Source organism: Aedes albopictus, chromosome 1, assembly GCF_035046485.1.
Source record: "Aedes albopictus strain Foshan chromosome 1, AalbF5, whole genome shotgun sequence".
NCBI lineage: Eukaryota > Metazoa > Arthropoda > Insecta > Diptera > Culicidae > Aedes > Aedes albopictus.
In genome coordinates this window covers 158,076,634-158,089,253 of record NC_085136.1, presented here as the reverse complement: position 1 = coordinate 158,089,253, position 12,620 = coordinate 158,076,634, and the positions used below count along the sequence as shown (strand labels likewise).

General features: G+C 37.4%; 1 protein-coding gene and 1 long non-coding RNA gene across 2 annotated transcripts; one reads left to right on the top strand and one right to left on the bottom strand.

Annotated features, from left to right (window-relative positions):
• Nucleotides 1–798: 798 nt before the first annotated feature.
• LOC109427760 (glucose-induced degradation protein 8-B homolog) lies at nt 799–6,638 on the bottom strand. Its single transcript, XM_019703353.3, has 3 exons — nt 6,391–6,638; nt 5,994–6,216; nt 799–1,563 (listed from the first exon to the last, which is right to left on the bottom strand). The coding sequence occupies exons 1-3, from the start codon at nt 6,506–6,508 to the stop codon at nt 1,218–1,220; spliced, it is 687 nt and encodes a 228-aa protein (XP_019558898.1). The 5' UTR covers nt 6,509–6,638; the 3' UTR covers nt 799–1,217.
• Nucleotides 6,639–10,677: 4,039 nt separating this feature from the next.
• Nucleotides 10,678–11,751, top strand: LOC134285230 (uncharacterized). The gene is made up of 2 exons (XR_009996238.1): nt 10,678–11,166; nt 11,226–11,751. It is a non-coding gene; the product is annotated as an uncharacterized LOC134285230 (long non-coding RNA).
• The last annotated feature ends 869 nt before the right edge of the window (nt 11,752–12,620 follow it).

The window sequence follows — 12,620 nt, the reverse complement described above, 5'->3', positions numbered from 1 at the left end:
GTCTGCGCTTCCCACTATTCGATTAGTTTTAACCTCTCAGGACGCGCGCCATTAAGCAGCTGAAACCACCGATTTCGAAAGCTGTTTTCTCGTTCTGTTTGTAATGAAAATGTATTCCATTCTCCATTTCGAATACAGTGAATACAGTTTTATTGAAAACATTTGTGTTTTGAACGAGAAAACTGAAATTGAAATGTCAATGATAACGATGATATCAACTTCTTTAACCTTAACAAACACTCTATAAAATTCAATTCAAATATGCAGTACACAATACCGTCCAGTGTACTAGTAGCCGCTCATGACCCAATAGCCGCTCACTGTTGCAAAAATTAAGTTTTCACGCATATATACACTTTTTTCGGTGCGGATGTTTTTGGACTACATAAATTAGATGAATTAGATAAATATTTACAGAATAACATAAATTTTAGAAACAAAACCAATCCATTTTTTAGCAGCTTTTGAGCCCAAAAAAGTTTTAGTTATGAAAATCGTAAAATATGCAGATTTTAGTACACAGTGTATTTAATCACTATATAGGAGTATTATACTATACTATAATAGTCTATTTTACGAAACGACAAGAGTAAACCCTAATACGTTTTGAAATGCCTAATATTTATATAGTGACTTTACGTTCGCGTTGTGCTTAAACAAGCAAATTAGCAGAAAATCGACGGTTTGGAGTTATTTATGTATTTCGGAATTTCTTGCCAAAGGATATAAAACAAAAGCTTTTCCACAGGGCTGCTCAGATCAAGGAGTACATACGCTAGAAAATAAAAAGTACAAGAATGAAACCCGAAACACTTCCTTACTGTATATTTGCATTCTTATATCATTGACAATTGTATCAGCATAAGACAGTCGTACTTTTCACGGTTAGTGGAATTATAGTTGGTTTTTAGTAACAAAACGGTACGGACAAAAATTAAAATATAATAATCTATTTCATCATAGTGAAGCTTCATCTGAGATATTACATTTACACAACTAAAACGAATCTAAGCTTCAACGTGCTTGGTATGTAGACAAACTAAATCCTCTTCATGCAGAAACATTTTTACTGATCTATCATATGTCATTCCGTTTGCTTGGGCCCACACATTTTCCTAAACTTTTTTTGTATCTGATCCAATGTAAGGGAAAAAGCACGACTGCAGATTATTGTTACACATAAGTATAATATATATTAATTCCTTCTTTTACCACACTTACTTAGGATCAATAGTAGCCGTTGCCAGGTCGACCATTTTCGGATACTTCACGTTCTTCTTGTCCAGTTCAGCCTGGGCCCAGAGGATCAGCTTGAGCACGTTGATCATTCTCGGGCTGGACTGTTCCTGGTGTTCCATCTTGAGAATAGCTGCGTTAAGTTCACTGGCCACCTTTTGCCGGTGCGTTTGGTCCAGCAGATCGGCGAACGGACTGTTCTGGGGTTTGTCAAACGCTAGCAATGCCAGAGTTCGCTCCAGTTCGTTCAGTACCTCTGGATTGCTCTCGCCGGCTTCGGAAATCTGTGTCTGCGCAAAGGTTAGTGCCTCCTCAATTTTTCCCGCTCTGTCAAGAAAAATAAGACAAGAATCCCAATGAATACTTTTACCAATTTCTTTAACTATTAACGATTACGATTCTTTTTATGTAACGTTTATGTTACTTCTTAGTAAGTAAATAAGCGCCCTTACACCCAAAGAATCACTCGAAAATAAGACTTTCTATTTAAATTCAAGACCATGTATCATATAATAATTGCCGTGTACCTAGCTGTGGCCAAGGTGTCAGGCTACCTGTCGATCTTTAACGGAGCTCGTAGCGTAGGTACCTAGAACACCTTTTATGTTGCGTTACGGTAAAGGATTTACCAAATCGAACCTTAGTGACACCGGTTTGACCGGTTTGACAAGCTGAGGTAATGTGTTTTGGTAATAAGGATCCATGTTACAAAGTTCTTGTTACTGGTTATAAAGTTTCTAAAATTGCTTTTACTCTGCCCGATACGTAAAAGTTTTATTCCGGTGGACGACCGGGTCAGGAGGGGTAAAAATTGCATATCCGTCCTATTGGCGAAGTTCCATTAGTTGGGATCGAAATGATTTCATCGAAAAAGTGGTTGCAGGATGTGATGACGATAACGCTATGGAAGTAATTATTGAAGTCAATTCATGATCAACTACGTGGGCAGGACAAAGGACTTATGGATTTTTGAGTTTTCATATGACACGTTTCGCCATTCTTCATTTAAGGATATATTTCAGAAAGTTTATACACCACTGGAAACAAATTAATTGCTTTGCATTTATTAGGAATGTTTTTTACGACAATTGAAACTTTTTTTCTTTTCCAAGTATTAACTGAAAGTTGCCAGAAGCTGTATTTTAAGTAGTAAACTGTTTTTAGTTTTTAAAATTACGTTCCAAATTATAATCATGAAAACTCTACAAATTGCAAAAAAAAATGGATTTCGTCCTTCTGAAAAAGTTCATAACCTTGGTCTATTCTATAAATGTATTTTTGATGAAATCTTTAGACGAATTCCTAGCTTCGCGAAAGATTAACCAATCAAGCTCAAATTTGTATCAATGATGCACAGATAATAGGTTGACAAATAGTCAAAATTTGAGAATTTTTGATGCACTCTATGAAAAGTTACAGCATGCTGAACTTTTTTTGTGAGAAAAAAAATGCCTAACCCAAACATTTTGGCCAACCCCTGTAGGTCCATGGTCAAACCGAGGTCTGTTCTCTCAAGTTATCTTGATATGAGAACATTTCATATCCATACTAAATTAGGGAATTTCAAAATCTCAAGTTATTTTGAGAGAACATTTCATATCCAAACAAAATTAGGAAATTTCAAAATCGGAAAAAAAAATTCAACCGGGAAAAACTCGGGAATTTGATTCATCGTTTTGAGTGACCATTCTTTGCTCCAAAAACAGCCTCACAGAGGTAAGTACAAATCTTGCAATCTAAATCGACAATGCTTTTGTCCTACGTTGAGCATTAAGACACTGCATAATGCACAGATATCAGGCGTACAAAAATCGAAAAACCTTTTTGTAATATTTTTGTCGACAGTAAACGTTCCAATTAAGAAAACCACAAAGTTTCAAGCTTATATCAATTCGTGATTCTCAGATTAAAAAGAGGGCTCCTATACTGCCCCCACTCGCATAACAGTCCCATATGAATAGGAAACCCAGCAAACATGGGACTGTTATGCGAGTGGGGGCAGTATAGCCACAGCTGTAAAAGCGTGGGTATTCCCCTTGCAATTGCTGAGGGTGCCTGATTCGATTCCTGATCGGTACTTATACTTTTTTCGTAAATGAAATTTCCTTGACTTCTTGAGTACCTTCGTGCCTATAACTGTGGAAAACTGTGGAAATGCCAGTGCTAACGATACACCAAGAAGAAGAAGAATTGCTCGTGCTTTGTAGTTCCTATTTTAATATAAAGTCTATTCCAAAGTAATAGCTTCATGCTTTTGTATGAATGAAACCATTTTTCAAACATTGGCGACCACAAGACTTAGGGTCTACAGCAACCGAAACAAGCTAGTTTACAAAAAGCACTAAGGCCCTTTTCGAATGTTGTGCTAGAAGAAACTGCGATTTTTCAAAGTTTTACATGAACGAGTTTTTAGACTTCAAATGCCGATTTCTCAATTTCAATTTAGGGGTAGGTGGGGCATAATGAGCAGCTTAAGCATTTTGCCACCAAATCCAGTAAATTAAGTGCAACCAATGTGTAATTTTATCGTTCAATCCTCATTCGAACCTTAACTGACAAAAGCTAATCGTTGAAATTTCGAATAAAGTTATAAATGTTGTAGAATTTTATGTTTTTAAAAACGTATAAAATCGCGAGTTGCGTTTTGGGGGTGGGGCATAATGAGCACCCTGGGTGGGGCAGTATGATCAATTTCAGTTTTGTACACAATCAAATGCTAATTGACTATTCTTGTCAATGATAAAGCATACCGGCAACCATCAATGAGAATTTGAAGGGATTACGGGGTTTAATTTGTAGGGAACTGTGGGGTTCCAATGAGTCTTCTATTGAGGAATTTTGAACCCTTATGTGGCCGGCAGGGTACCCGGGTACCCAGCACCCATTTAAAATACACGGTGTAGAAAAAAGCAAAAAGTTTGCCGGCCACATAACGGTTAAACGGTGATAATAAACAGATACTGAGATTTTAAAGCTAATAAATTGAAAGTTACAGACAAAACCTTAGGCGCCATCCACAAATTATGTAACGCTCTAGGGGGAGGGGGGGAGTACAGCCGAGCGTTACGGCCCATACAAAAATTTTCAGGTTCTCATACAAAAAAGCGTTATGGAGGGGGGATGGGGGGTCAAAAATTGTCGATTTTAGCGTTACGTAATAAATGGATGCTGCCTTACTAAATGCATCAAAACAGAGAAAACCAAAATTAAAATTTGTTTGTTGAAAATGTTTACCCACAGACAAACAGACGTAACACTTGCGAAATTTCCATCGACCACGCTTTTAACGATCATTTTAAATTTTCATAGTTGTGGCTTTCACAACCAGAGGCGCGCGCATCGTTTTTCTATGCGTTTGACGTTTCACACTAGTGCCTTCTGTCGACGATATTGCACAACACAGTGATTCGTGCAATTTTTCCACCAGGTGATGGTAGTGTACACTGAGCGATGGATTTCCATGAAAATCGTTCAAGCTGTTACGTCTGTTTGTCTGTGGTTTACCATTTTCATTATTTTTTTCACTAGTTGCTCATTCTGCCCCACCCTACTACCAACTCTTTGAAGCATATTTTTTCAACAAAATAATTATACAAATAGTTCAAAAGTGTTACAAATACATTTCATTGGCCTAGGGAATATCAAGAAAATCGATAGATGCCCACTAAGTTGTGATTTCGATACCCAAAATCTTATTTTAGGTCACCTGATTCTTATAATATTTTCCCAGTATATGGCCACTTTACGCATTTTGATTAATATTTCAAGGTAAACGGATTTTTTGACTAATGTTTTGTCATCAACTCATTGGATTTTAGATAATAAGGCTACAATCAAGGTGCTCATTATGCCCCACCTGCTCATTATGCCCCGCCTACCCCTAATGGGACTCATAGGCGTGTTTGGGCAGAGTAGTTACTGCCTTTTATTCATACTAACCAATATTGCTGTTTTTTTTTTTTTGAGGATGTCTCTAACTTTGTTCAATCAAACTAAAAAATGGTAAATAATGTACACATACCTAGCTTGTAATTTCTATTTGCTGTAAAGAGAAGAGCACTGTCAACAGATGCTTGAGAAATCGGTTGAAAAATCATGTATTCGAATATTCTGCAATACCAGGGAACGTTCATAAGCTACGTAGCGCAAAAATCTCCATTTGCGGCTTTTTATAAGCCACCTAGACCAAAATTTGGCCATCAGAAACTTGGAATTGAAACTTGGAACGTTGAAACTTGGCCCTCAGAGCCTTGGATCGAAAGTCTACCGAATCGAAAAGGTATTAATTCATGCGTCTTGAAAATATGTATGGACTTTTTAGTGACAGACTCGAAAATATTGATTCAGTCAACAAATAGTGGTGTAGTAATACAGACCTGCTAATTTGAGAAAACTCTTGGAATAGGCAGATTACAGGACTAAGTGTACATAGTCGAAGATCTTGCATTCTGATTTTACCCATTCGTCAACAAATGGGTAAAAGCAGGATGCAGCAATGACACAAATTTCCCAAATGAAGCAGACCGGCCTACTGATATGATCCAGCAACTTGGACCATGTTCAACTTTCTTCATTGAACAAGGCTATTGTAGGCTTCGAGTATTTCCGACATGCTTCGATGACGCCAATCGTTTAATCCCATTCGTATGGAATACTATACCAGCCGAATAAAAAATCATCTTCGACGTCACAGGTTCAAAATTGGGCTATTTTGTTACACATATTGCGCATAAGCGACATACGAAGCCACTACTCACCGGATCAGCTCAATGAGATGCAGCTGCTGAAGATGGAAGTAGAGATAGCGATCGTTGTCCAGCAGTTCCGGGTGCAGCTGGTTGACAAGGTGGGTCGCCTCCTGTATTCGTCCATTTTGCACGGCTTCCCGTATCAATATTCTGTTGTCAAGCGAGCTCAGATCCACCGAGGGTTCCACACCGGATTCTGCTTGGAACTTTTCCGCTGCTTCTTTGAATCCCTCTGTGGAGCAGAGAAAGATCGAAATTTAATTGCAATGGAGTTTTACTATCACGCAATTAGATGTTTAACCTTAGCACCCAAAAATCTAAACAAAAGAAAGTGGCGAAAGACACCCATCGTAACACGAAAGTTCCTAATAAAGTGACCTCTAATGATTTTTACACTTTCTTTTACCTGTAACCAGATAGTTCATTATCAATTTGTTGATGTCGTCCTGTTTGAAGGGAAACGTTTCCAGCCGGGATTGCCACTCCTCTCGCGTAATTCCATCGTTTTTATCGCTAATGCTCATTTTTATTCGGAAATTGTTATTGCTTTATGCACGATATTTTATTTCGCAATGTAAATATTCGCAATCTTCACTAACAACACAAAACACTTTTTGTCGTGACGGAAAATGATTTTTCTGGCCTTTCTACTTGACAGCTTTGAAGTTCATCATGCACTGTGCGCACCCTAACAGATTCATTCATGAACCTCTTTATCCAGGGATCGGGAACGTTTTACAGGGGACACTGGCTAACTGCAACTGCAATGTGTAGAATAAAAAATCACAAAAGTCTGAATAAATATAAGTAACTGCCCATTGCACGGTGACGTCATCAAGAAATCGCTCTCTTTCTCTCCTACGGGAAATTAGAAAATAACAGGACCAACACCTGTCAAATTTGACAGGTACTGGTCCTGTTGTTTTTAAACTCTCTGAAGGAGCAAAAGAGATAGAATTTCGCCGTGAAGTGGTCTACTGGGTACCGTCTATCCCCGTTGGTTTGACCGCATCTAATCTGAACACTTTTTAATTTGACCCCCTCTAATCTGCACATTGTTCAAACTAAAAATGGTTCAAACGCCATTCGGCTCATGGAACGGGGTGAAACGGAACGCAGAATCAAAACAAAACAGTAAAAAGGGTTCCCATCAGTGTGTTTGTCGATGCCCACAGGGTTGCCAAAAGTTCAAATTAAAAAAGAACTCCGTTGGTTTGCATGAGGTGTCGTTCAAACCAACGGGCGTAGACGGTAAATAAATATGTATGAATTAAATTTGTCTCTTTGCTTTTACTTATTTGGCTGCATAAAAAGACGTCGTGTTCGTTGTCGCCTCTTCGACCTTGTCTTCGACCACCTCCAGTGACACCACGCTCACGCTGTGTAAATATTTACCACAAGTGTGAATTTTTGTCTGAAATGGCTGCAGTGCTCAAAAAGTAATTTCATTATATCTAAATTCAACTGCCCACAACTCATTTTAGAAGCTGAACCTGAGAATATGTTATATGAAAAACTTGCGCGACTAGACCAGTTCTACAAGAAAGTCACGGAAAAGCCGCTCTCTTTCGAATATTTAAGGTAGGTACATGTCACGGACTACCTTCGAAAAATGCAAATGATATTCATGATTCATAAAAAAAATGGGCTTTCCGTGACTTTCTTGTAGAACTGGTCTAGCCGCATAAGTTTTTCATATACCGTATTCTCAGGTTCAACTTCTAAAATGAGCTGTAGGTGGTTGAATTTAGATATGCCGAAATGACATTTTCAGGACTGGCTTCTTGTTTGAAAATGCAAAGTAACAGGTAGGGTAAAATTTTTCCTACAATATTGTGTTTTTTTGCCCAAATTTCCACACTTGTCTTAGCAAATAACGTGATGATTTAAAGCCAGTTGCTTTAACTGCATTTTATAATATGTAATTTAAAAACTAAAGACCATTGCGAAATAGTAGCGAAAATAATAAGGAACCCGTAAAAAAAAGTCTGAAAAAGAAAGCAACTTTTGGAAATTTGTTACAATGGATCACTAAAATAACTAAAACGGACGGTATGGAATGAACAGATAGCGCCACCGTAGCCTTATGGTTTTGACATAACTCCACTGCTGTCACAATGGTAATGTCCATATACTGTGACGCCTCTGTTTACATGCGCTAAACGCTAGAAAAGTTAGCTTCATTGATCCATTAATCAATGAATATTTGTAACTGGTTTCATTTTAATTTTAAATTTGGAGGAGGTATACTCTTAACCAGCTTTTGAAAAATCGCCCCTTGTTGCAATTTTCGCCCGCTTTGGGAATCACTGGTCTAAAGTACTGTGCACAATTTTGATCCAACTTGTTAAGCTCTCGCGGTCTGTAACATGGTTGAAATTTGAATAGGGTTTATTATGGGAAATTTCACTTGCTTGCACTTTTTTGGTCAATTTCATATGAATCTTATACCCAGTGTTAATAAAATAGAGGCTGAAGTGTGCAGAAAATATTGTGTCGAATTGTCTTGATAATGATCGGCATCCAGTGCTATAGTGAAAGTGATCAAGCAGTCAATTGACAGTTTCGATATTTTTCAATTCTGCCTATATGTAAGTTTAACATGACGTCGGAATATAAGCCATCAATAAGTTTCCAAATTGGATTATGCATTATGGCTTTGAAAAAAATCTTGCTTTTTTGAATAAGGCTGACACAAATTTCGATTTTGTCGTATGTCAACCCCCTTCTTTTCTCCTAGGAAAATGTTGTTCGGGATTCAACATTTTGAGGAAGGGCACAAAAAAATAAAATAAGTTTTTTTTTAATTTTAAGGTGAAATAATAGTCCCCCAGAAAATTCCTTAAAAAAATCCGATGAGTAGCGGGAATAGGGGCATAATGGACTCCCTAAGCAAATGAGTACGTTTGGCCTGTATAACAGAATATAACTTAACATATTATCAGTTGACTTACAACTTCAACTTGTTTCCTACGTCTTTCAATCATTTACAGCAGGTAGAATGTCTTTATTGTGAAGAAATGATGAATTGTAAAACGTGTGTTTTTCAGGGCTGGCAGGAAAGGTACGGGGCAAAATGGACACCCATCGGGGCATAATGGACACCCCTGTATATTTTGTGCTAATTCTTTGGTTACATCGACCAGTTAAGTGATTTGCCTACGGAGATCAATGCCACAGATAAAATACTCCATCTTAGACGAGTTTACATAACATCAAAGGTAATTAAATAAACTTTAGCTTAAATTATCGGATTGATTTTTTCCAAACTCTCTAAAACGCCTAACAGTATGCAATGCGCGTACATCCATTCGTAATTGCCAGTGTTTATTTCGCCCCGAATCGACTACAACATTAAAATTGCTATTTTAAATAAATTCTGATCAAAAATAAAATACTTTATCCATTGCTTAATCTTCGTATACATGTAGATAAGGTAACAATTTACTTGTTTTTATGGTGGACACACTCCAAAATTCGTAATACCTTATTTGATGCCGCTTCTAAATTATAAGAATTTCATCATATGAAAAACATATTTGAATTTCAAAGATATTTTGGTTATTTTGGAGCAATATAAATGGTACTTTTGAAAAATAGAAACGTGATTTGTTCCTTTACACTTATGCATTAAAAGTTTTACATAAAAGTCAACGGTTTCGGTAAAAACAGGGGTGTCCATTTCGCCCCGGGTGTCCATTATGCCCCTAATCTTCCTAAAGCGATTTTGTTTAATTGTTTGGGTATTTTTTCATCAAATACATTTTTTATTACCTCCCCAATGACAAGTAAACGAGCACTGCAACAAAAGAAGAAAATAAAATTTAGTGTTGCGAAACTCATGCTCACGAGTAAAAAATACTCACTCACCTTACTCATTTGTGAGTAATGCTCACGCTGTGAGTTACTCGCGTATGAGTATACCCACGCGTGAGTAATGACGTCATACTCTCGCGTGAGTATTACTCACTTGTGAGTAATACTCACGCGAGAGTATGACGTCATTACTCGCGGGTGAGTTACTCATTTTACTCACGGTGAGTTTAGTGAGTAAGTTATTTTTGTTGGTTTGAAATGATGTTTTCGTTTGTTCTGTACTGCAATGGTGATTATTTATATACTAGGCACAGTTTTCGAGGAAAGGTGGATCTGCTCGAGAGCTTTGGCACCATAGGCTAAAAACTCTTATTGTTTACCTACGCATGCAAAGTAATATCATCAATTAGGAAATCTCTATATTTTGCCACACTTTGTTAAGGGTATAACTTTTTTCGCATACGCCGGGTCACTTTACGGTATTCAATAAAGATGTTTGGCATATATTTACCTACCTTCAAATAAAAAATGGTAGGGTAGGGTCAATTACAGCATCTCGTAGGTCCAAACATTTAAAACTTTTCTTTTCTACATACATTTGATCGTTTTTTCCATATGGTTAGTTTCTATTACTGTGCAAAAAGATACACGGAAAAATATGATAACCCAAATAATAAGTTTTAAAAACTCAAATTTGGCTAAACTGCTTTTAGTTTTAAGTCAGTGAAAATACTTTCCACTGGGTTGATTTTTTTGCCGCTCTCAAACGAGAACTACTCACTCACCACTATCGCTGTTTGATGCAAATTTGAGTAATTCCACGGAAGACCGCCCCGCATAGAGAAATACAGTTTGCCATACATTTCAAACAGTAAATTTGCTTTATACGGTACGGTTAATGTGCCACAGATGGTGGCTATGATGTTCAACAATATGATACCCAAAGTTATAGACAGCTATTAACAGTTTGAATGTCCCATACCAAACTTTAACCTTATATTTTAGTTTGCACACATTGTCAAAGTATATGAACATGAACATTCGTAATAAATGGTTGCAATAATCAATCACACTATATCAAACGGTTGGTAATTATGCTAGCGCAACACACTAACACCGTCATATTTCACAGTGCATAACACCTTCTTAACAGCATGGCAAACAGTTGCTCCTATTCGTATTTGTGAACAACATGATTGGAGAAGCATCATTTAATTTCTTTGCAAGCTTTGAAAACAAAACATTCCGTCTTCGTCGTCGCGGGAAAACCGTCACCGGGAAAACTAATTGGTCACTTTCTGGTGACCGGAATCTGGTCTGCTGAGCCTAGGACTGCAGTGTTCATCGTTTAACCAACATCCTCGAGGTGAGTTTTGCGCATCGGATGCTTTCAACGAAACTCTTATGTTCTATATGTGATTGCAGATCGCTTCTTGGATTGACCATCGGGCATTTGGAAGGTCGGTGCGGAAGAAGCTGCTTGAATGCTTGAATGGACCTTGAATGGTTACCGCAGTTTCGATGCTAAATCGTGCGAAGCAAGTTAAAAGTCTCCTGCCCTCCCCGGGCACCTCAAGTCCAACCCATCGCATGTCGTTCCGGCAGAGTCTATCCGCGAAGAATTCCACCTCAGCATCCAACGCATGCCGGCCGATTATCCACTTTCATTCCGCCAATTGCAATCTTTCCATTGATGCACACCGTGGAGAATGAATTCGTTTCTGATGTCGGAAATGATCGATAACAACTTCAAGTGTGTGAGCGCATTGGTGGCGTATCCTTATACCGCAGTGGAATTCCTCTTCAAGAGATACTATTTATGTGTGAATGTGATTTTAGAAATCTGGAAGTCTGGTAGGAACGACGCAAATTTCTTTCTTTTTTATAAAAAATACTCTAATTAGTTCTACGAAGTTTTAATTAATAAAGCTGCATGCATAAGAAATATTCATATCAGGACATTTTATTTCACCTCATTATTTTTCACTCAAACATTATTTGTAAGCAATTTTGTTACTTTCGCTATTTGTTTATAAATTGGTTTGTATTTATTTAATTATCAATAAAAATACCATTTTTATATAAAAATAAGTTTATTGTTAAATTGTATTCGAAAAATATCTGATTGAAATTGGGGGCAATACAATGGGGGCTACGGTACCATACTGCACAATAAAGCAATCATTACATATACAGTGCTTTTTTTTGGTTGGGACTTTATAGGTCAACTATTTTTAAACTGTTTGCTCAACAGTAAACAGAGAAAAAAATGGATAGTATATTGACCTTCTGGCAAACTGTAATCGAAAAATTTTGTTCGAGAAAATAGGCGTTTTTTTTATTGTAACATAACTTAACCGCCTATTCCCCATACTGTAATTTGCTCGAGAACCATCTACCACACTGTTGAAACCGTTTACGGTACTGTTGGTTTATTGTTATTTTGGGTGTTATACGATACTGTTAAGATACTGTAGTAGACAGTTGTGAACAGTATGGCGCACAGTTCTAGTATGGTCCATGGTTATGCGGGATCTTATCTCTATGTCATTTTTATTCAGTTGATATTCCGATCTAGAAAAATAAAGACGTTTCTTTTCTATGTTAATGTAAATCGCGGCGTTCTAAGTATACCATATCACATCAGGTTATGGTCCCGGTATCGCGTAGTGTTCGCAGCGATTAGAAAGTGAACCTATTCCAAAATGACCGAGGAAGAAAGAAGCGAACGATTCTTGCTCCCGCTTTTTGATGGAACAAATTTCACGGCGTGGAAGTTCCGTATGCGGATTTTACTGGAAGAACATGATCTTCTGCAGT